Raw genomic sequence first — 24,292 nt, forward strand, 5'->3', positions numbered from 1 at the left:
TTAAATATTAATTATCCACTCAATAAACCTTGGCCCTTTTCACACTAGATCACGGTTTCTTAACCGTGGCACTACTGACATTTTGGGATTTGTAATTCTTTGTTTTGAGGGGTTGTCCTATGCATTTTGGGATGTTCAGCAGCAACCCTGGCTTCTATCCACTAGGTACCAGTAGTATCTCTCAGGTATAACAATCAAAAATGTCTCTAGACATTGCCTAATGTCCCCTGAAAGGTCAAATAGACCTTGCTTGAGAACCACTACAACTAGACCAAAATATATTTTTAAAAATCTCAACAGAGATTTAGGAATTATCTAAAGCTGTAAAGTACCTTCCAAGGTTGCTGTCCAGGTATCATATAAACTAAACTAATTTAGAACAAAACTTCTAGAGTAAAGCATAATTATTTCTATATATCAGGTACTAGATAATTATCTGAACTAAAGAATTATGAATAATAATTCTATTTGTGCTAGACATTTTTGTTAGATGGGTACTTCCTACTCATTTTAAAGATTAAATGAAACACAAAGAGAGATTTAATAGGAAGATGAAATACAAGATGCAGTCAGAAAGGAAGCCAATGTGATAGAAATTTTAAGCATTCTGATTCATTTTTATTACTGACATTTCAAAAGATGCAAGATAACATTTACTGCTTGACTTCTATGTATCTAGGTGCTATTACATACATGTTATTACCTAGTTAATTCATGAAGTCTTAAGAAAATGTAAACACTTAAGAAAATAGAAAATGGATATATTTTCTTAGTATTTTTGTAAAATTGTTTAGTTGTTAAATGTTATACAGAGAGAACATTAAGAGGCTTTACTCTTATAAGTCAATCGCCATATTCTTTTGAGGACTATGATTCATAAGAAATTATACTATAGTTTATTGTCCTCCTTTTCCTCTCATTCTAAATTATGACATTCCTCTCAAAATGTAAAGTTGAAAGTCTACCTTCATGATATCCGCTTCCTCTGATAATCTTATAGAATTGGAACCATGACCTTATGAACTATTTTCATTCATCAACTCTTTGGCCAAGTAAACACTGTTCATGATTTTTAAAAGGCTGATACCAAAGAAAAATTATGATTCGACTTGAACTTTGAACAGATATAAAGGCTCTTACCTACAAGCAACATTTGGATCAGCATTTCTTGAAAGTAGTAGCTCTACACACTTCAAGATCTGTTCCTCTGAGCCATGAGCAGAACATGCAGTTATCAAAATAGTTTGCTTATCTATAGTGAATAGAAAAGTGAGGGAAAACCCCCATATATCAAGAGCATCTATTTGATGTCTTTACCACTCAAAACATTCTATTATTGCACTCTAAAACTCTATAACCTCCTTCTGAATCTCTCACTCTTAGCAGATAACTTTGTCTTCCTTCATCAAAAGATGAGATAAGACATGAATCCCTTCAGTCTCCAAAGTTTATCTATAAGTCATTTAACTTCCTTCCCCTCTTATTCCCATTACTTCAAGAGAACAGAAAGTGGTTAAGGACATGGACATAGCCACACTGTCTGGATTTGAACAGTTTTGTTAAAATTTGCCTTGCTAAGCTCATGTTTGGGAAACAATGATCTATATTCCCTGATTTCACTTCTTACCCATTTGAAAGCTCCTGAAATCTGGCTTATAAACTACCCCACTGAAATTGCTGTAACTGCCACATCCATTGGTTTGGTTTCTTTTCAGTACTTTTGTACTTGATCTTTCTGAACTCACTGTTTTCTAAAACTCTTCTTCCCTTGGCTTTCATGGTGTCAGCAAAGATTAGAGTAAATTAAACACAAAAAACACCTATTTTGAATTAAGACTTCAAAACAGGTCACCACAGCTATGATTCACATTAGTGGCTCAATATTGACAGAGCATATTCTAGTCCCAGTCCTGCCACTGAGAAACTGTAACTCCTGTGATGTCTTAACATCTCATCAGATCTAATATACAGATAAGAACCTAATATCTGCCCTTTGTATGTGATAGGGTTATTGTGGGACACATAAAGGAACTTATGTGTACATTCTGTGAAAAATATATTTTATAACTCTAAGTATCCCTCTGATTACAAGGAGGGAGAAGTATAAAAATAATAATTACTAATTTTTTGAGCAGAATATTTTATACACTTTTGAAAACCTCATTCCTAGGCATAGCTTTCATTGAGTAATTTTTCTTTTTTTGAGACAGTGTCTCACTGTGTTGTCCAGGCTGGAGTGCAGCAGCATGATCATAACTTACTGCAACCTCAAACTCCTGGGTTCAAGCAGTCCTTTTGCCTCAGCTTTCTGAGTAGGTGAGGTTGTAAGTGTGTGCCACCACCTCCGGCTAATATGTTTTCATTTTTAGCAGAGACAAAGTCTCACTATGTTGTCCAGGCAGATCCTGAACTCCTGGGTTCAAGTGATCCTCCTGCCAAGGACTCCCAAAGTGCTAGTGCTAGGATTATAAGCATGAGCCACTATGCCTGGCCAAGTGATATTTTTTTTTTTTTTTTTTTGAGACGGAGTCTTGCTCTGTCGCCTGGGCTGGAGTGCAGTGGCCGGATCTCAGCTCACTGCAAGCTCCGCCTCCTGGGTTTACGCCATTCTCCTGCCTCAGCCTCCGGAGTAGCTGGGACTACAGGCACCTGCCACCTCGCCCGGCTAGTTTTTTTTTTGTATTTTACTAGAGACGGGGTTTCACCGTGTTAGCCAGGATGGTCTCGATCTCCTGACCTCGTGATCCGCCCGTCTCGGCCTCCCAAAGTGCTGGGATTACAGGCTTGAGCCACCGCACCCGGCCGATATTTTTAAATGATACCATAAAAAGAAAAACCTAACAGAAAAAATTAAACATGAAACTGTTGTTAAGACAGAAATTTATGTAAACTATATAAATGAGAAAAAAGAATAAAATTGTAGGTATAAAATTAATGTAAAAATCAATTCTAAAATGAAACCTATACCTGAAATTATGAAGCAAATTTAGTTGTCTACTGAAAATATGTTAAAAATAAGTAATCAGGAATTCAATGTAATAATTAAACTGGATTTGCTCATATACTGTTGTTCTTCTAACACTCAAAGTACTACTGAATGGAAATTATTTAGTAACAAGGACAAAGATGGATTTCATGAACTATCTTTGAAACAACTTTAAGTGATGTAATTTGGAGTTTAGTTTAAAATTCCAGACTGATTTTCAAGTAATTTGCACTAAATTACAAGCTTTTAATGTTTCTTTCAAAGAATTTTCCTTTAAAACAACCAAAACCTTAAAGTTAAAGGTATATAATAACAACCAGTTATAAAGATACTGTAACTGGAATTTATGTTTTGGAAAGAGTTTTCAGAATATGTATGGCTTCTAATTTGATTTTGTATAGTATTCACATAATATAATAAATAGAAAGGTTACTTCAAACTGCTTTAGTTTTTTTTCACTTTATATAATAGCTACTTGGAAATCAAGGAATCACAGTAAGCATAATCATTTAAGTTATCTGAAACATCTTACCCTTCTCAAAGCTTGCATTAGCACCTCTGTCCAGAAGGACCCGAACCAGCTCTGCATTGGCAACACTAGCAGCATACATAAGGGGAGTCCATCCATACTGAAAGGTGGAATCTACACTAATGCCTGTCAATATAAAAACAAGCTTTTAAAAGCCCACTACCACCAAAGACAAAAATCAGCCACCTTATATGCTTAAAGTACTGTGTAAAGTGACGTACATCAAGTACTTTATTCCACCATGGGAAGTTTTGGTAATAATGGCTTCCAAAAAAGAGAAAATAGTTCTATTGGGACGTTAATACAATTTGCTAAGTTCAGTTTCGCTACAGGCACTACGTTCCAAGAGACTGATCTGACTGATGTTTTATCATATAATATGTAACTGAGTATGTATATATTATAACTGGTTTTTACATGCTACCTTTTTTTCTCTAGGGGAGCTGGGAAAGGTTTCACAGAGGTAAAATGTCTTTTAAATTAGAATATTATCCCTGGGCAATATCAATTATCTCTATGGTTGAAAATACCACATATATCCCTCAAAAACCTTTAACTTTACTCCGAACACTAAACTTACCCATGGGTGACTGATAAAACATGAAGCTAAAAAGATAGGTTAGGGTTAGATTATGAAAGCTCTCTTAAGAAATGCAGACTCTGTTTTTGATCCAGAAAATGACATCATTACATATGTATTATAAAGAAAACATAGATACCACTATTGAAAATGGGACAGGAGGCAAGGAAACTAGTTATAAGGCAGGAAGTTTATAAGAAAATCAGAGCAAGGGCAGTGGAGAGAGAAAGGAAGGAAAACAAAAGGACATTTCAAAGGCAGGGTCATCAGAATTTAAAATTACTTTGAGGAGGAGGTATGATGGAAAAGAACAAATTAAAAATGACTATCAAGTTCTACCTTGGACAATCGAATGACAAGCAGTGAGCTAAAATAAAGGGAGATATCAGGTACTGAAAGTAAGTTTTGTTTTTGTTTTTTTTTGTTGCTGTTTTTAGATGGGATCTCACTTTGTCACCCAGGCTGGAGCACAGTGGCATGATTATGGCTTACAGCATACTCAACCTCCCAACTAGCTCCGACTATAGGCACGTGCCACTATACTGGGATAATTTTTTTTTTTGTAGTGGTGGAATCTCACTATGTTGCCAAGGCTGGTCTCAAACCCTTGGCCTCAAGCAATTCTCCCACCTTAAGCCTCCCAAAGTGCTGGGATTACAGGTGTGAGTCACTGGTCCTGGCCAAGAGATCACGACTTAAGTAGCAATCTTTCTCTTAAATCTATGAAATATTTGCTAATCGCAAGGAAACATTTTTCTGTTTCAAAGAAGGAAAACCTGCATGTGAAACACCACTGAAGGTGGGCCTGCCTTTAATACCTTGTAATTTACAGGTTCTATTGTCTTTGGCTATAAAATGTCCTATGTGCACAGATTAAGGTCACATCACAGAAGAAATGCAGACTTGGTGGGGGGTGGGGGTGTCACTTTTTTGATTGTATAAACACTGGGTCACTGAAAGACTATATATGTCTAATTTCTAATTGTCTAATTTTAATTGATATAAGGTACATAATAATCATTAGGAGAAAACATTAAACTATCTTAGTATAGACATATACTGCTAGCCCTACTTGTCTTCTCTAACAAGTCTTCCTCTTTAAACTGCTTCAATTGAAAGCATATCAATGAGATCAGAGAAAAGATCATTGCTTTCTCAATTTACTGAGAGTACTGCTCAAACTGTGATAGCAAAGATAGAAAGGAAAAGATGTGAAGAAAAAGAAGCAAAGGCCAGGTGCAGTGGCTCACGCCTGTAATCCCAACACTTTGGGAGGCCAAGGTGGGTGGATCATGAAGTCAGGCGAACGAGACCATCCTGGCTAGCACAGTGAAACCCTGTCTCTACTAAAAATACAAAAAAAAAAAAAAAAAAAAATTAGCCAGGCACTGTGGCAGGCACCTGTAGTCCCAGCAACTTGGGAGGCTGAGGCAGGAGAATGGTGTGAACCGGGGGGGCAGAGCTTGCAGTGAGCCAAAATCACGTCACTGCACTCCAGCCTGGGCAACAGAGCGAGACTTCGTCTAAAAAAAAAAAAAAGCAGCAAATGTGGCATCATAGTATAAAAATTCGTACTAAAATTCTAACTTAATATTTAACCTCTAATATTTAACATAAATTACTAAGCACATATTATGTTCCAGGCATAGTGCAAAAAAAAGTAGGTTTCAAAAAGATGAACACAGTATATTTACAGAGCTCAAAAACATTCAAAGTAATACTATATTGTTTAGGGATATAGTAAAAGTATAAAGATACTCATAATAATGATAAACATCAACTATAGAAAAGTAGTTATCTCCAGAGGGGTACCTTCCTTTTCTGAATGTCTAAAATATGTCATACTTTAAAGAAAATTGAAAATGATAGTACACAGAACAAAAACTGGAGACATCTTCAAATGGTTAAAAGTGGCTGACTCAAAATGTGCTTTTATTTTTAGAGTTTTCAATTGGTGCAGAAACATGTTTCAAAAACAACAATGACTTTGAAAGGCAAAAAATTAACAATATTTTAAAAAACAGTTACATAATGACATCTGGAAGGAAATACCCTAAAACAGGAGTTAACCTGTGAAAGTGAGGCATCAGTAGTAAGGGGAATGAGAGTGATGGTAAAGAAATCTTTCTACTTCTACCTATATTTCTATTACTGGCTTTTAAAATGAACTTTAAAATTTTGTAATTAAAAATAAATTTCAAATGGTTGACTAAATAACTACTTAGCAGCAGGCTCTGTTCAAGAGACTGTAAACCTCTAACCTGCCCATCAATCATATCAAGTCTTAATCCTTCAAAAGCCTCTATCATGTTAACTGTACCTAGTCCCATTACTCCTAAGGCAAATTTTCTTTTCTAAAACAAATATCTGCTTATTCCACCCCATGCTATGTACACTATACATATATTAACATTAGGTGTTCAGGCCTCTACTTATTCAGTTTATTCAATTTCATTTTTCAATTACAAACTCAAGTTCCATTGTCCAAAAAGTCATACAGATCCTTCTTATTTCTTACAAGAATAACAGCTAATGTTTACATAATTACTATGTGTTCTAAGTCCTTTAAAAGTGTATTTTAATTTTCCCCCTTGCCAACAACCCTTTGATATAATAATCCTCATTTTAAAACGGGCAGAAATTGAAACTTAGGAAGATTTGGTAACTTAGTCAAGGTTACAAAGTTATCAAGTGGCACAGTTAGAATCAAACCCAGATCTGTCTTGTTTTCAAAATTATTTCCTTTTCAGTAAACTATGCATTGATTCTAGCATAGAATAAAAACATTATGCTATATATAATCACATCTAACTACCTTGTGTGTGAATGTTTTGTACCTACAATGGCAAAAACCACAATTACTTTTGCACCAACCTAAAGTAAATGCTTGTTATTCCTTTGAGTAATTTCAATCATTATAATCAATAATTTACATTTCTATGTGAAGGTAATTAAAAATTTTTTTTCATTTAATCCACACACACACAAAAAGTCATGAAGCCCAGGACAGAATTATGATGCTTTACATAAAGAAACTGATGCTCTCTGGCTGGGCGCAGTGGCTCATGCCTGAAATCTCAGCACTTTGGAAGGCCAAGGTGGGTGATTACTTGAGGTCAGTAGTTCGAGACCAGCCTGGCTGACGTGGTGAAACGCTCGTGTCTACTAAAATTACCAAAATTAGCTGGGCTTGGCGACTGGTGCTTTTAGTCCCGGCTACTCGGGAGGTTGATGTGGGAGAATCGCTTGAATCCTGGCCCCCAGATGGAGGCTGCAGTGCGCCAAGATGGTGCCACTGCACTCCAGCAGGGCGACAGAGCGACGCTCCATCCCCTCCCCTCAACCCCCAAAAATGAAAATTGATGCTCTCAAAGCTTAAATGCTTCTTCCAAGAAACCAGAGTAGGCAGTAAGCTGGAAGAAATTATCCATATACTTATTCTGATTCCTAGCTCAGGCCTCATTCCACCCACACACAAAAACTGTAACGAGAAAAACTAAAATGTACTCGAACCAATTCTTAAGAAACATACAACAGGCAGGGCACGGTGGCTCATGCCTGTAATCCCAGCACTTTGGGAAGCCAAAGCAGGCGGATCACGAGGTCAGGAGATCGAGACCACAGTGGCTAACATGGTGAAACCCCATCTCAATTAAAAAAAAAAAAAAAAAATTACCCGGGCGTGGTGGCACACGCCTGTAGTCTCGGCTACTCAGGAGGCTGAGGCAGGAGAATCACTTGAACCCGGGAGGTGGAGGTTGCAGTGAGCCAAGATCGCGCCACTGTACTCCAGCCTGGACCACAGAGCGAGACAACATTCCCCCTCGTCCCCGCCACCCAAAGAAAAGAAAAGAAAAGAAAAAAGAAACATACAACATTACAGCAGAGTAAATGAAGAGAAAATTAAGAATGATCAGAGTGGGACAGGATTAGAGTAGGCTTCTTGCTTGAAGGAGGTGGAAGAACTGATGGAAGATAAATAGGGTGGCATTCCAAATGTAAGGAGAGAGTAAGAAAATAAGACAGGCAGGTCTTAGAGTCAACGAACATTATGCAGGATAACTTATATTAACATTTGTTGTGTTTCCATTAGAAAAGCAACATAAATCTTTTAAAAATAAGGAATCCTTGCGAACTTAAGACAGTTGTGTTCAGGTGAAACTGTCCTTATCTCTCACCAGAATCTAGGAGCTCCTGGATCAATGAAACATCTCCGATGGTCATTGCTTTCTTAAATTTTTCTTTCTTTTCTTCAATGGGTAACAGCCCTTTCAATTTCTAGAAAAGTGTACAGTTTTTAAAAATTCTTGTTATATATAGTTTTGTTTCCACCTCATCAGGAAACAATGATGTTTGGTTAAGTACATAGGTTTTTTTCTTGTCTTTATCTTGACCAAGATACAAAGTTTGAAAAGAATTCGTATCCAAAATTATCTTTCAAGGGAATAGGTAATGATGGATCCAAACCCAAGTGAAGAGCTACTACGACCTAAAGAAGTGTATTTGGTGGTAACCACAGTTGGGGAACAGGAGGAAATTTGTGCGGTTTCCTTAAGTACAAACGCCCGTATTTCCACTGGGAAAAAGGGAAATGCATGCGAGGAAGTGAGAGGTTTCACCAGGCTGGGCCTCCCCTTCGAGGGCCAGGGAAGGCCGAAACCAGGTGTGGTCAAGACAAGGCCTCCTCTGCTACCTGAGACGTCCGGTCGAGATACCCAATCTCCCAGCCGTCATCCTCGCTCTCGCTACTCTCCCCTCCGCCGGCCACTGGCAGGCCGCATAGCGCGCCCGCCGCCATGCTAGCCAAGGCAGCTCCCTGTGGGCAACGCGCGTCCTTCAGTTCTCCAGGCGCATGCGCACCGGGGTGGGGCGTGCGTAGGGATGCGCGGGAAGCAGCGACGTGCAAGCGCGCGGGTCTGGAGCCCTTCAACGCAGGCGCACAGCGGCCCGCTGCTCACCTCCGTGCCCCGTCCCTAACCTTGAGGCTTCTTGAGGTGAAAACCTGGCGTGTCTAACACTGGTGACAAAGTTCGTGCGCCAGCCTCCTGCTGGCACTTCCAGTTCCTCTCAGGGACTTACCTTTCGACCTCTTTAAAGTATTTGCTTGATGAAATTCTTGCTCGGCAAAGAATGCCTTACTTGTGGCAGGAGCACACTAGGATTTAATGGCAAGTAAGACTAGACTTTCCCCGCCATCCTTTTCATCTGCCCCCTGCCAAACGTCTGTTAAATCTGTATCCCCTGGGAGACGGACTCTTCCTCGGAGCACCTCTCTCAGGAGCACCACTCAGACATTCAAGAAGCCCTTCCACAAGTAGGAGCCGACAAAGGAGCCAGGAGAAAATACTGCCGCAAAGAATTCTTCCTTTTCATTTCATGTGACCTTAGATCTCACCTTAGATTTAGAAGCTTCAGACCATCAAAACACTTCCCCGCTATGTAGTGTAGATGTCCTAGAGGAAAATATGAAAGGAGGGGGTTTCCGGGTACAGTGGATCCAAAGAGCCAGAAAGAAAGAAATGACTTAAACGGTCAGAGAGCAAATAATTCAAACAGCTCCAGGTGGAAATGGCCCAAGCTCAAACTCATCTTTCTACATGGTAGAAATGTAGAAAGGTTCTAGATGGTAGAACTTCTAGATGTTGGTAACACAGTGATTTTCTTTGCCACCACAGAAAAGTAGATCTACCAAGAAACAGGGCATATTATATGTATCTCAAAATAATAGCCATGTACTATTATTTGAAAGCTTTTGCTGTTTTTTTCTTGCAGATTCTTTGATAAAAGATTTTGAAATTATTTACTTCAGAGGCTCAGAGGTAAGTATTTTTAAGTACTTTAGCTATTTGGGGGCCACATCTGTCTTTCTAAATGCATTCATTCAATAAATGCTAGGGATTACTTAGTACAGCCAAGTGCAACTAGGTTTGGGGAGACAATGTCAAAGATAAACCATGGAGCCTCGTGGAGCTCACTTTAATAAGTAGAGTTAGACAATGTGCAAGGAAACAAAAACACTATTGCAGATTGTAAGTGCTTCAAAAGAAACAAGTGTGCTCAGTTTCTGGAATCAAACCACTTTGGTGTTTCCTGGGGGAATCACTAGCTGTAGCTGTGTGCCCTTGGGCGATTTACATAGCATCTATCTGGGTATGAGCTAACTTATCTGTAGAAGGGAGGTGATGATAGTACCCACCAAATAGAATTGTTATGAGGACTAAATGAAGTAATAGGCTTGGAACAAGGTCTGTCTCAATGTAAGAGGTAGATTTTAGATAGGGTAGTCAGACCTGTGGAGAGTCCTAAATAACAAGCCATGTAACAGTGGAAGAATAGAGCTTTCCTGGCAGTGGAGAGGAATATTACCAAGGTCAACAAACAGATGGGAAAAAAGCTCATCACTGACCATTAGAGAAATGCAAATCAAAACTACAATGAGATATCATGTCAGCCAGTCAGAATGGCAGTTATTAAAAAGTCAAAAACAACAGATGCTGGTGAGGTTGTGGGGAAAAATAAATTCTTTCACACTGTTGGTGGGAGTGTAAATTAGTTTAACCATTGTGGAAGACACTGTGGTGATTCTTCAAAGATCTAGAGGCAGAAATACGATTTGACCCAGTAATCCGATTACTGGGTATACACCCAAAGGACCATAAATCATTCCTTCATAAAGATATGGGCACGTGTATGTTCATTGCAGCCGTGTTCACAATAGCAAAGACATGGAATCAACCTAAATGCCCATCAATGATAGACTGGATAAAGAAAATGTGGTACATATATACCATGCAATATTATGTAGCCATAGAAAGGAATGAGATCATGTCCTTTTCAGGGACATGGATGGAGGTGGAAGCCATTATCCTCAACAAGCTAATGCAAAAACAGGAAAACAAATGCTGCATGTTCTTACTTATAAGTGGGAGCTGAAGGATGAGAACATGTGGACACAGGTGGGAACAACATATACTGGGGCCTGTCACAGGGTGGGGGTTGGGAGGAGGGAAAGCATCAGGAAGACTAGCTAATGGATGCTGAGCTTAATATCTAGGTGATGAGATGATCTGTGTAGCAAACCCTCATGGCACATGTTTACCTCTGTAACCTGCACATCTTGCACATGTAGCCCTGAACTTAAAATAAAAGTTGGAAATAAAAAAAAAAAAACAACACTTCTAGGCACCAAGCAAAGGATTCAACATTCAATAAGCCTGGACTGGCATGCATTATTGAACTCAAAATATATTTTGTCTCCTCTTTGGCTTTTTACATTCCTTGCTCCCTTGCTGAATACTTATTTTCTCTGTTTCCAAATCAAAATAGTGGATAATACTAAGCAATTAACTACTCTCAAGTTTATATATTGTGTGTTCAAAAGACCAGCCAACATTTCTCATTTCCATGTTACAGTGATGTAATCCAACCCCGAGGGTACACTTAACTCTTAAATGAACTGAATAAATTAAAATTTTAAGCTGAAAAAAAAAATAAATAGGATTTGGTGACTGGATATAAAGGATGAGCGGGAGAGAGGAGTCAAAGCTGGTAAGACAGGAATAAGAACGAGGAAAAGTTTTTGAGGAAACAGGTAAGGTTTGTTCTGCAGAGACACATCTAAAAAGCTAAGGAACATCCATGTCCAGTTAAGGTCCAAAGTTCCCCAGAGAGGCCTGGGCTATCCAGCTTTAGAAGTCACTTCCTAGGAAGTAATAATGGACATATTAAAGTAATAATGTTATCAAAGGAGAAGGGATAGGATAAGATGAGAGGGTCAAGAATATATTCTTAGGGACTGACTATTTCTTTTTTTTCTGTTTTTTTAATTATTATTTTCAATTATTATACTTTAAGTTCTAGGGTACATGTGTACAACGTGCAGGTTTGTTACATATGTATACATGTGCCATGTTGGTGTGCTGCACCCATTAACTCATCATTTACATTAGGTGTATCTCCTAATGCTATCCCTCCCCCCTCCCCTAACCCCATGACAGGCCCTGGTGTGTGATGTTCCCCATCCTGTGCACAAGTGTTCTCATTGTTCAGTTCCCACCTATGAGTAAGAACATGCGGTGTTTGGTTTTCCATCCTTGCGATAGTTTGCTGACAATGATGGTTTCCAGCTTTATCCATGTCCCTACAAAGGACATGAACTCATCCTTTCTTATGGGTGCATAATATTCCATGGTGTATATGTGCCACATTTTCTTAATCCTGTCTATCACTGATAGACATTTGGGTTGGTTCCAAGTCTTTGCTATTGTGAATAGTGCCAGAATAAACATACGTGTGCATGTGTCCTTAAAGCAGCATGATTTATAATCCTTTGGATATATACCCAGTAATGGGATGGCTGGGTCAAATAGTATTTCTAGTTCTAGATCCTTGAGGAATTGCCACACTGTCTTCCACAATAGTTGAACTAGTTTACAGTCCCATCAACAGTGTAAAAGTGTTCCTATTTCTCCACAAACTTTCCACCACCTGTTGTTTCCTGACTTTTTAATGATTGCCATTCTAACTGGTGTGAGATGGTATCTTATTGTGGTTTTGATTTGCGTTTCTCTGATGGCAAGTGATGCTGAGCATTTTTTCATGTGTCTGTTGGCTGCATAAACGTCTTTTGAGAAGTATCTGTTCATATCCTTTGCCCACTTTTTGATGGGGTTGTTTGATTTTTTCTTGTAAATTTGTTTACGTTCTTTGTAGATTCTGGATATTAGCCCTTTGTCAGATGGGGAGATTGCAAAAATTTTCTCCCATTCTGGAGGTTGCCTGTTCACTCTGATGATGGTTTCTTTTGCTGTGTAGAAGCTCTTTAGTTTAATTAGATCCCATTTGTCAATCTTGGCTTTTGTTGCCTTTGCTTTTGATGTTTTAGACATGAAGTCCTTGCCCATGCCTATGTCCTGAATGGTATTGCCTGAGTTTTCTTCTAGGGTTTTTATGATTTTAGGTCTACAATTTAAGTCTTTAATCCATCTTGAATTAATTTTCATATAATGTGTAAGGAAGGGATCCAGTTTCAGCTTTCTACATTTGGCTAGCCAGTTTCCCCAGCACCATTTATTAACTAGGGAATCCTTTCCCCATTGCTTGTTTTTGTCAGGATTGTCAAAGATTAGATGGTTGTGGGTGTCCTCTCCAGCAAGGGCTCAGAACTAGGCTGCAGCTGAGATGGCTGAAATGGTAAAAGTAAACTTCAGAAGGTAGGTAATAATGAACTTTTCTTGTTTTGGGGATTGACTGTTTCTTTAGGAAGCCACTAAAGGAAAGGGATCACTTCAAGGGCCTAAGAAATAGTAACCAAAGAAGCAGGAAACATGGAAGAGATCAATGCTTCAAAAATCTTTCACTGAATCATAGTCTAAGATAATAACAATCACAGCAATAATAATGATAATAAATTCATTTTATGGACTTTTCTTATATTAAGTCACTTAATACTCACACAGTCCTATTGAGGTATATGCTATCTCAATTTTACAGAAGGAATTAGAGGCACAGAAAGGTAATGTTATCTGCCCAATATTATCTACCCAGGAGGACAGGAAACAGTTGGCTCTGCAGTCTATGCTTTTAGCAATTTTTGTTTTTTTGTTTTTTGACAGGGTCTCACTCTGCTGCCCAGGCTGGAGTGCAGTGGCATGAACACTGTTCACTGCAGCCTCAACCTCCTGGGCTCAAGCAATCCTCCCACCTCAGCCTCCTGAGTAGCTGGGACTACAGGTGCATGCCACTATGCAGGCTAATTTTAAATTTTGTTGAGATGGAGTCTCGTTGCATTGCCCAGGCTGATCTCAAACTTCTGGTCTGAAATGATCCTCCTGCCTCAGCCTCTGGAAGTGGTGGGATTATAGGCGTGAGTCACTGCACCAGGCTAGTGATTACCAATACTTAAATAGCACTTCCATGTGCCTTGACACTTTTCTAAACACTTTGTAGTCACTAATTCATATAATTCTCACTATAGCTTTTTAAGGTAAATACTAACATTATCTCCATTTTATAGATCAGGAAACTGAGGAAAAAGAAGGTCATATCACCTGCCCAGGGTCATAGATGTGGAACATTCTAAACTAACACCAGACTGTTGGGCCTCATAGTGGTGCTCAGATGTTACTTGGAAAGTATAATGCTCACAGAAGCACTCTCTCCCTAGGGGAATACTTGTTTCCACCATTTGTTTTACTCTCTGTAGTGGGAAACATTCCTTTCCAAAGGAGATTTCATCTTCGGACTAGTAAATCAGACTCAGAATGAGCTATGATTCATTTACAGGTAAATCACAAGCTTTATTCCTGGCCAGATAAGAAATCGGTAATTTGGTTTTGTCTGAAGAGATTTGGGAATTCCCCCAAGACGATTTCCTGGAGTGGGTCAGAATGCCACCTACACACTGGGTTAATGACTTCAGTGTTCTGCTTGGTTCACTGATGACAGGAAACTGGTAAAACAAAGAGGGTGAGAAACCAGCTGTATCACAGTAATAAATATTACTCAGATTTAGGCTCTTCTTCCTAGTTCCTGAGTTTGTTTTTTAAACTTTAAAGCTTTCACTCAGACAATATGCAATGATTAGCTAATACAGTTTGTTTTAATTTTACAAATGATGATGGTGGATTTTGCGGGGAATTTGTTTTAAAGTTAATGTTATCATATTTTACAATTCTTATTTTCAATAGTTTGAAAAGTTCTGTTAGGATCCTGAATTCTAAATTTTGACTGAGATCTAGTGGGATTAATTGTCTCTTAATGGTAAAATGGTAAATTTTACCATTTTGGTAAATCAATTTTTTTTTCAATTATTAGAAATCATGTGCACAAGATAGTCAAGGGGAAAGATTAGCAACTGCTTTTTAAAATATAGCATTAATTGATTCCACAAATAGTTACTATGCTGCTACTACATTGTTTAGGCATCAGGAATAAAGTTGTGAGGAAGACAAGGCAAGATCCTTGACCTCCAAATGTTTATAGTCTAGTAAGATAAATTAATAAATACATAATTAAATACTAGGTAATGATAAATTCTACAAAGAAAAATTAACCAGGTAAAGGAGATAGAAAATAATGGAAGCAAATCAGAATTAAAATAGGAATTTCAGAGAAGGCCTCTTTGAGGTTTTATTGTTATTGTGATAGAAAGTTTCAAGGCTCTGACTTACCATTTTAAAAGGTAACTCTAGCTACAAGGAGAAAAGACTGTATTTATGGGAGCAAGTGTAGAATCAGAAACACCAGTTAAGAGTCTAATATAACAGTCTAGGTTCTCAATCTTATCTGCTGCTTAGAATTCCCTGGAGATAATTCTAGCCAACCCCAGTTGAAACCATGTACTGCATGTCAAAATCTTTGAGAGTAGAGTCCAGGAGTTCATATTTCTCAATGTTCCTCTGGTGATTTTAATGTATAGCCAAGGTTGGAAAAGGTTGTGGAAGAAAGATATCAGACAACAAGTCTAAATCTAGTAGGAACACGGAAGCTGTGAAAACAGGACTGGCTTCTTTTCTGGATTTATTTTCTTCTTTAAGGAATATGGTTAGGTTAGAGAACAAAACAAATTCTTAAACAAAGAGGAAAAAATGTATCAGAAAATGATGAGGATGGATTTTGGCTAAGAAGCATTAACTAATATACTATAAAGAAGTAGTAGTAAATGAAAATATTCGTCTTGTTTTGTTTCTTCAAATATTCTAGTATGGAGTCCATGGATGAAAATGGTTGTGAAAGGATGATGTAGGAGACTGAGTCTCTAGCAGTTATCCATGGAGGTGGCTAGATGTCAGATTCAGGATTTATACAATTTGTAGAGATAGCAATTAAGATTCACTGATACATTGGAAGTGGGATGATAGGGAAAGATTGGTCAGGGATGACATCCGAATTTTAAGCCTGAACAATTGGGTGAATTGTTGCATTTACTTCGTCGGGAGAAAGTGGTGGAAAAGTAGGGATGTATCTGTGGGGGGGAGGAGGTCAAATATTGAAATTAAGAGTATCAGTTTGGACTTTATAATGTAAACAGTGCTAATTAAACTCTAAAATGAATGTAAGTGTACAGTGATATATAGATTCACAATTGAATGATTTGTTTCCTGGAATAATTTTCTTTGATTTTATGTCTATTTATTGTTTGAATAACTAGGGAACTTGTTTACTTTTATCTCATTTTTTTTTCTTCCTAGATTTTTAATGTATACCCTACTACATTGCATATGGGTATGGTAGAAAAGTGTCTTAAGACTATGCTAACCTTTACTCCAACAAAAAATCATATTTTGTAAACTGTAGTCCCAATAGACTGCTGGGGAAGAGCAATAACACATAAATGCATGAACATTTTAGTGTGAAAAACATTGCAAAATTATAAGTTTTTAAAAATGTATTAAAAGGTAACTAATGAAATTTTAGAACATCATTTCCAAAACTTTCTTCACTATAGAACAGTTTAAAATTCTAATGTATTGATGAAAACCAAAAAGAACTCAACAGATTTAATGGGCTCTTGAATTAAAGTAGATAGCAAAAAATGGGCTTTTAGACAGATTATTCACAAGAGAGAATCATTTATCATGTGTATAAAATACAATGAATTTTAAATAACATAGCTCTATGTTGAAATTATAAGAATACATAAATTAGACAAATATATATCACTTATTCAAATTCAATTGTAATATCAAATGTAATATCAATTGTAATATCAAAATGTCATTAACTGGAAAATAATACTGATAACTAAAATTTATTGAGCATTTACAATGACTAAGAACAATTTCCAAGCATTTTACATATATTAACTCTATCAGTTAAGGAATACTTTTAGCTACAGGTGACAGTATTCAGTATTGGTCACTTAAAAACCTATGGTTCATTGCTTTTCATGTTAAAAGGAGTGTGGAAACTGTCATTGGTTCAGTGGCACAATGGTTTCTCATAGCATCTACATTGCTCTCTTGGCCTCATCCTCTTGGTTGCAAGATGTTACTCCCAGGTCCAGGAGGCATGTTTGTGTTAAAGACAAGAAAAAGGAAGGAAAGGATGGACCTGGGTACATCTGTCTCTTTTTATCAGGAAAACCAAAGCTTTCCTAGAAGCTCCAACAGATTTCTGCTTGGGTCTCCTCTGCTGGCACTATTACTTAGCACTCCTAGTTGCAAGGGAGGTAGGGAAATCAGGTATTATGTTTTTTTCTGCCTTTATAGCGGAATAGGAGAAAGGAAAAGAAGGTTGAGAATAGGTTTTGAATTAGACAGCCAACAGTGACTGCCACAAATTCATGTCTTTCTTGTGAAAACCCTATCAAAGTGGTATTTTTGTTTATTACCATTTTGCAAATGAGGAAGTAAGACAGTGAGAAGTTAAGAAATTTGACCATGGTCACACAACTAAATAATGTAGAACCAGAAATCGATTCAGGAGGTCTGTCTGTCTCCAGAATCGACTCTTTTCTCAGTCACTCTACTATAGTATAGAAATAAAGCCACAGACAGATTTAACACTGAGCCTTCTCATGTGAGTGATCTTCCATATAACTTCCTTACATTCTCATGAGTGATATATTTATTATAATAGGCAGTGCATTACTTAATGATAAAACTAAATAAATGTGTGCTATTGCTCTTATTCTTTCTAATTATGCCAATAATAATAAACCACATGGTTAATTCGAATTTGTAAAGTCACCCTTTCAAATAATTCTAAGTATTTTCATACATATTATATACTTCTGATTTCCTCATAAATCCTTTGAGAAATAGAGACAGGTAGATGTGATTATTTGCATTTGATAATTGGGAATACAAGATCAAGCTTGCATCAAAAAGTTCTGGGACTTAAACCTAGATTTACACAGAGCCAGGCCATTTGTACTTCCTTAGATACCTGCCAGTATAGATGTCTTTACTTTAGGATAAATGTTAATTAAATTGCAGAAGAATTGAAACAAATGTTAACGTTACAAATTTTCTCACCAAGGCAAAAGTTTAAAACTTTAAAACTCAACATTTAATGTTTCTTAATATCTTAACAATGGTCTCTGAAATACCGTATTTTATGAAAGCTAGTTCTCTTGGTTACTAGAAATTCTGAAACATTTTTATAGCTCTCTTTTATAAAATGCATTACCCTGAGTAATTATAAATTATATGCAGGAAGTAATGTATATTTTGCTGTTATTTTTTGAAATTAAAAACTCACAGATATGATTCATGTCAAGTATTTTTTCTGTTGGAATTAATTGTTATTTTGTTTCTTATAATAAAATTAAGTCATTTTTATTAAGTTTTTTCATATTGTGATAGTCAACATTGATTTTAAAATTTATTTTTTGCTATAGTTTATTTTCTTGAATATTTATATTTATGCTTTTTGTTTCTATCCAGATTTTTTTTCCCTTTAATTTTTCAACTATTATTTTGGTTCAGGGGTACATGTGCAGGTTTGTTATATGGGTAGATTGCATGACACTGGCACTGGGGTTTGATATACAGATAATTTTGTCACCTAGGTATTGAGTGCAGTCATATTTAATAGGTAGTTTTCAACCCTCACCCTCCTTTCACCTTCCACCCTCAAGTAAGAGGGTTACTTACTTGTTAAGATTGAGGTGAAAAAATTGCATGTCACTGGGGTTTGATATACAGATAATTTTGTCACCTAGATTTTGAATGTAGTCATACCTGATAGGTAGTTTTCAACCGTCACCCTCCACCCTCAAGTAAGAGGGTTACATCCTTGTTAAGATTGAGGTGAAAAATTTGTACAGCCTTCCACGGTTTTAAAGAGGTAGTAATAGATACTTATCCTCTTGGTGATATCAGATGTTGTTTCTTCCAAGTTGTTTTTCAGACCTGGTTTGATGTAAGGGTTCATCAGGAGGATTTCTAGGGTATCTTTGCTATCTTTGTTCCCAGAAGCAAGATGCAACCGAGTTCAGAGGCCTTTTGTTTGGGTATTCATAGCTGCATCATGTGGAAGGAAGAAAGAAGCCACTCTAGGGTTATTACACTTACAAGCATTGTACGGGGGTATCCAGCTATCCACAGTCACTGCATAAACATCTGCCCCTTGTGCAGTCACCTCATGGATGATATCTAAGTGTCCATTGTACACTGCTCAATGAAGAAGGGTATATTCATCTTTGTCCCTAGTGTTTTTCGCATGATTGGCTTTTTCAGAAAGTAGTCTTTGCACTATAGTAAGGCTAGAAACATGCCTTCGGTTCATGATTTTCAGTTTTTTCTATGGACGTCTGGTGGGTTATGGTGTGCTCCTGTTAAAAAGTGGATTTATTTCAGTAGCCCAAATAAGCAATTTACTTAGATCTTTTCACATATTTTTTTTCTTGCAATTCATATCACTTCATTTTTTTCATCTTGCTTCTCATCTTCATCAGAATTGCCTATTCAGAGACTTTGAGTACCAGTGGGAATAAGGTGTTCTTGTATTTCTAACAATTCAATTTGATTAAGGTATTCAAAAAAGTCCAAGGAATTCTCTTGGTCTGGTTTTCCATCATCATTCACTTTCTTTATCCATTTTACTACTGTTCTAAATAAAAGTACTTCAAATGCCAGGGTACAAATAGTATAAGTAATCTTTCTAGAGATGTGTTATATCTACTTTATTCATCAAGATTTGATGATATTCCTGATATTCTGTCAGTAATTAATAGGATGCCTTTCCAAACTAAAGGGCATATTCCATTTTGGGAGAGATGTGAACTATGTCAATTTATCACAAACAACTCAGTGACAGGTGGGGCTATAATCTCCATTTTACAGATATGTTAGTTCATTTTCATGCAGCTGAAAAGTACATACCTGAGCCTGGGCAGAGAAAGAGGTTTAATGGACTTAGAGTTCCACATGGCTGGGGAGGCCTCAGAGTCATGGCAGAAGGCAAGGAGGAGCAAGTCACATCTTACATGGATGGCAGCAGGCAAAGAGAGAGCTTGTGCAGGGAAATTCCCATTTTTAAACCATCAGATCTTGTGAAACTTATTCACTGTCATGAGAACAGCATGGGAAAAACCCACCCCCATGATTCAGTTATCTCCCACAGGGTCCCTTCCACAATATGTGGGAATTATGGGAGCTACAAGATGATATGTGGGTGGGGACACAGAGCCAAACCATATCAACAGGTGAAGGCATTGAAGTTTGGATAGATTAAAACAACTTGCCCTAAATCAAGGACCCTTCAATGGAATTGAAAGGCCAGATATTCTAATTCAAAGGTTCCACATTGTTTTTCATTGCACTACATTTTACTGCTCTACGCACAAAGCAGTAGAGATGTTCTGAACCCAAGGATCCAGGGGCAACAGTAAGGGGAAGTAGGTAATAAAAACCTGTAAACTAGAGGGTCTGGTGAACAGGAGTAAGGGGAAAGGGCATCCAGTTCCAGCCTTGTGCTACTAGCTGGTCACTCATAGACCTAGGAGTTCTGCCTGCAGCCTTCCTAACAGTCAAGAGTGGAGAAGCCACTTCCTCCCAATCTGGGACCCATGATGGAGTCTGTCCTACAGGGCTTGGCCTGAGGTCACTTGCCTCTACAGACCCAGGAGTTCTTAGATGGCGAGGGTCTACCAGGAAGTGAGGCCCCAATTTTAACAGTTCTATAATGTTTTGTAAATAAACAAAATGAGATGATTATTTATCTTTAGTAGACTTGATTGTTTACTACCATGTCAAAATAGCTTTCATTTTTCAGTGTTTCAAGGTTGTAAAAAATGTCAACTTAACTCTAGAAAATGGATTTATGCAGTTATTGCTGCCATAGAATGCTCTTAAAACAGTGTTTATGAACCTGAAGAAAATGACCACTGGCACATACCATTTTTGTTTAGAAAAGTTTATGTTTATTTCTATGCACACAGGAATTTAAGCTCATTATAAGCTGCATGTGTTTGGTTTAAAACCATGTTTGGAATTGTCACATTAAAATAAAACGGTAATATAAGTAGGATGTTTTTGACATCTGAGAAAAATTTTAGAAACGTGTCTCTCATAATTTGTTATATGGATAACAAACATCTTCAAAAAGGGGCCAATTGAATGGTATTTATTTTATTTTGGGAAAGAGGAGCAGCTCTCTCCTTGCTCTGACTTGACTTTATGGCCAATACTTTTCTTATGTTCTTGTAGCCAGGTTGAACAGACTTCTGTGATTTATTAAACTGTAATGAACTAAAGAATAGATTTTCTGAAGCTTCATAGGTTCTTGTTGAGTATTGTGAGCAAGGTAAACTGAAAGCAGCAACACAAAGAGGAAGGTATATTGAAGATGGAAATGGAATGACCATTAAGCACCTATAAAATGTGGGGCCTTTTCATGCTATTTTATTTAAGTCTGAAAATCACCCTGAGAATTACATGTTAGGCTGATTTTGCAGCCTAATAGAGTCAGGAAATTTAATTACCTTGCTTAGAATCACTAAATTTGAGCTTGGATTTGCAACCAGGTCTCTTTTGTTCCACAATTGTTCAACAAATATTTCTTGACACCAAACTAGGCTTTGAGAAACACAAAGAAGGAATATTGTGTTGTAAATATCTTTACTATGCTTTAAACATCATCTTTCAGAATATAGTCATTCCATAAAATTCTCTACTTTTTTAGATAACAAAGATGAGTTGTTATGTGCTGGTTGAAGATACCTATAAGAAACATAAAAGCCTGTTAAACCTAATTACATTTTAATGGGAATGGCTTTAAGAGTCTGATGGCAGGATCCACTGAGTAGCATGGGAATGCATACAACAGAAGAAGACTCTTGGGGCTGGATGTAGTGGCTCATATCTGTAATTTCAGCTCACTGGGAGGCTGAGGCAGAAGGATCACTTTAGCTCTGGAGTTTGAGGTTACAGTAAGCTATGATTGTGCCACTGTACTCCAGCCTGGGTGACAGAGCTAGATCCTGTCTCTTAAAAAAAGAAAAAAGTCTCTTGGATCAGGGGATGGTGCAAGGGTGGTGGCGGTCATGGTGGTGAAGGTGAGGTAGAAAGGGGTGAGGTGAAAAGGCTAAGAAGAAAAATATCCTAGTTGTAGGAAAATCCTAAGAAGACCCCAAAGTTAAGTAGGAGTTAGCACTAGGAGATGGGGGAGAGAGTGCTAAGTTTGTTCCAGGAAAGGCACAACAAAAGGTAATTGCAGGCAATAGATGACACTCAAGAAGTGAACAGTGGTGGCTTATTCCAATCTGGCAGGTATGGAGAGCAGGAGCCAGGCCACAAAAGGAGGGTCAGCAACAACCATGCAAAGCATCCCTCTACTTTTAATCCCCCTATTTCGTTCATTTCTCTTCGTCTTGTTACCCTTGTGACCTCATTTCATACCACTCTCCACTTTGCTCACTCCTCTTTCTCTTTTCCTTAAACATGCTAGATTCTCTCCTATTTTAAGTCCTTTGCTGTAGCTGTTCCTTCTGTCTAAAATGCTCTCCTGGTGATCTTCACTAGACTAATTCATTTACCTTCTCCATGTGTCTGCTTAACTCTTACCTTCTCAGTAAGGCCTATCATGCCCATCCTATTTAATACAGCAAACTGCTCCTTCATCCTCTGGCACGTCTTACCCTACTCCATATACTTTCAAAATTCATAGTGGTTACCACCTTCACTCTCCAGCATGCCCTACCCTACTCTATATACTTCCAAAATTCATAGTGGTTACCACCTTCTAACATATTACAGTGTATTATTTGCTTATATATTATGTTTATTTTCTGCTAAGTATAAACTTATGTAGCAGGCATTTGTGTTTTATTCCTTGATGTATTTTAATACCCTAGAATAGTGCTCTGGGCAAGCTGGCCCAAATTAATGCCAATCACAGATGTCACCTCTGAACCTGTACTTGTATCTTTAACCTAGTCTAATATATATCACATGAATAAAAATGACAAAGCAGTAGTCCTTAGGCACCAACTCCTATTCTTCTGTAGCTCACCAGCAACCCTCTTTACTATTACACAATCTGAGTCTTGTGTATTAACCCACTACTGCCTGCCCAACCACCACCAACAAGTATCTCATATCCTCACAAACAAGTTTGGTCAGCTACTGCAAGGGTTCAACCATTTTTCTCTTTCTTTCCATTCTAGTTCCCTTATGCTAAATGGTATGACTTCTGCAAGTTCTTCCATATCTTCTTGGCAAGGCTGCTGCTGTCATGAGAATCACATACTAACTCCACCACTTGGGCTTTTTCACTAAGTACCACCACTGAGTTGCTGGAGACTAGGCAATTGCACAGACATCTATAAAAATAGGCAAGAATGTCTTTATTGTGTCATGCTCTGCTGGAAGGGAACCCAAAAATATTTCCTTACTTGTGGAATTTTGCCAAGGACAGTGTCTTATTGAAGAAAAACCATATCATTCGTTAAATCTTTCTTGACTTCTAGCCATTTAGTGTTTTGTAAAGCATCTATTTACTGAGCACATTTACCAGCACCAGCCCTATGCATTATTTTCTTTTTATCCTTGAAATAACCTTGAGAAACAAAGGTTATTCTCCTCAATTTTATAGATAAGGAACCCAGGACCAGAGAACTTAAATACTCACCAAGTGTCACATAGGTAATAGCTATGTGGCGATTAAAAGCCAGAACAATTAAACCCTATAGAAGATGATGTGCAGCTATATCTACTTTACCCTGCTGTCCAGTTCATCCTCCAGCTCATATGACTGTGGGCTGATAATTCAGAGAGTTACTCTCTTCTGAGAGACTATGTTTCTTCCAATTCCTACCGGCAGATCCTGACCAATGACTCAATGATAGGGAGTTATAAAGGGCTAACCACTTGCTTCAAGGTAGGGCTAATTCTGTGGTGCAATTTGTGCTCCAGAGCATTCCTGTAGGATCAAACTGAAACTAGTCTGTAACTGAGCCACATTCTTGCCTCTCCTGACCTATCCTACTTCCTTCACTTTTCTTCTTTAGAGAGTACAGCCCAATAAATCACTTGGACAAGAGAACTCATCTCATGCTTTCCTAGGAAACCTGACTTAAACCAGACCCATGATCCAATTTTTTAACTACTGCAGTACACTGCCCTCTTTTTTTATAAGACCAAGAGAGTTTACTCAGTTATTTCTTTCCTTACTATAAAGTGCCTCAATTGCTCATGTAAATGGATAGTACAATACAGTAGATCTCTACGATGAATGCATCTTGTGATCG

The 24,292-nt window shown here is 37.7% G+C and overlaps 1 protein-coding gene and 1 pseudogene across 1 annotated transcript in view; both read right to left on the minus strand.

Annotated features, from left to right (window-relative positions):
- The window catches only part of ASZ1 (ankyrin repeat, SAM and basic leucine zipper domain containing 1), a 65,640-nt gene extending 56,690 nt beyond the window's left edge, over positions 1 to 8,950 (minus strand). The window contains exons 1-4 of the mRNA XM_017867331.1: positions 8,789 to 8,950; positions 8,274 to 8,373; positions 3,519 to 3,641; positions 1,141 to 1,252 (exon numbers count right to left, since the gene is read on the minus strand). Coding sequence (XP_017722820.1) covers positions 1,141 to 1,252; positions 3,519 to 3,641; positions 8,274 to 8,373; positions 8,789 to 8,893 — 440 coding nt within the window. The 5' untranslated portion in view covers positions 8,894 to 8,950. The remainder of the gene's footprint in view (positions 1 to 1,140; positions 1,253 to 3,518; positions 3,642 to 8,273; positions 8,374 to 8,788) is intronic.
- Positions 8,951 to 18,840: 9,890 nt separating this feature from the next.
- Positions 18,841 to 24,292, minus strand: part of LOC108526518 (ankyrin repeat domain-containing protein 49-like) — a 38,339-nt pseudogene continuing 32,887 nt past the window's right edge.

The sequence above is a fragment of the Rhinopithecus bieti genome, unplaced genomic scaffold (assembly GCF_001698545.2).
Source record: "Rhinopithecus bieti isolate Rb0 unplaced genomic scaffold, ASM169854v2 scaffold_3858, whole genome shotgun sequence".
In the NCBI taxonomy this organism is placed as follows: domain Eukaryota; kingdom Metazoa; phylum Chordata; class Mammalia; order Primates; family Cercopithecidae; genus Rhinopithecus; species Rhinopithecus bieti.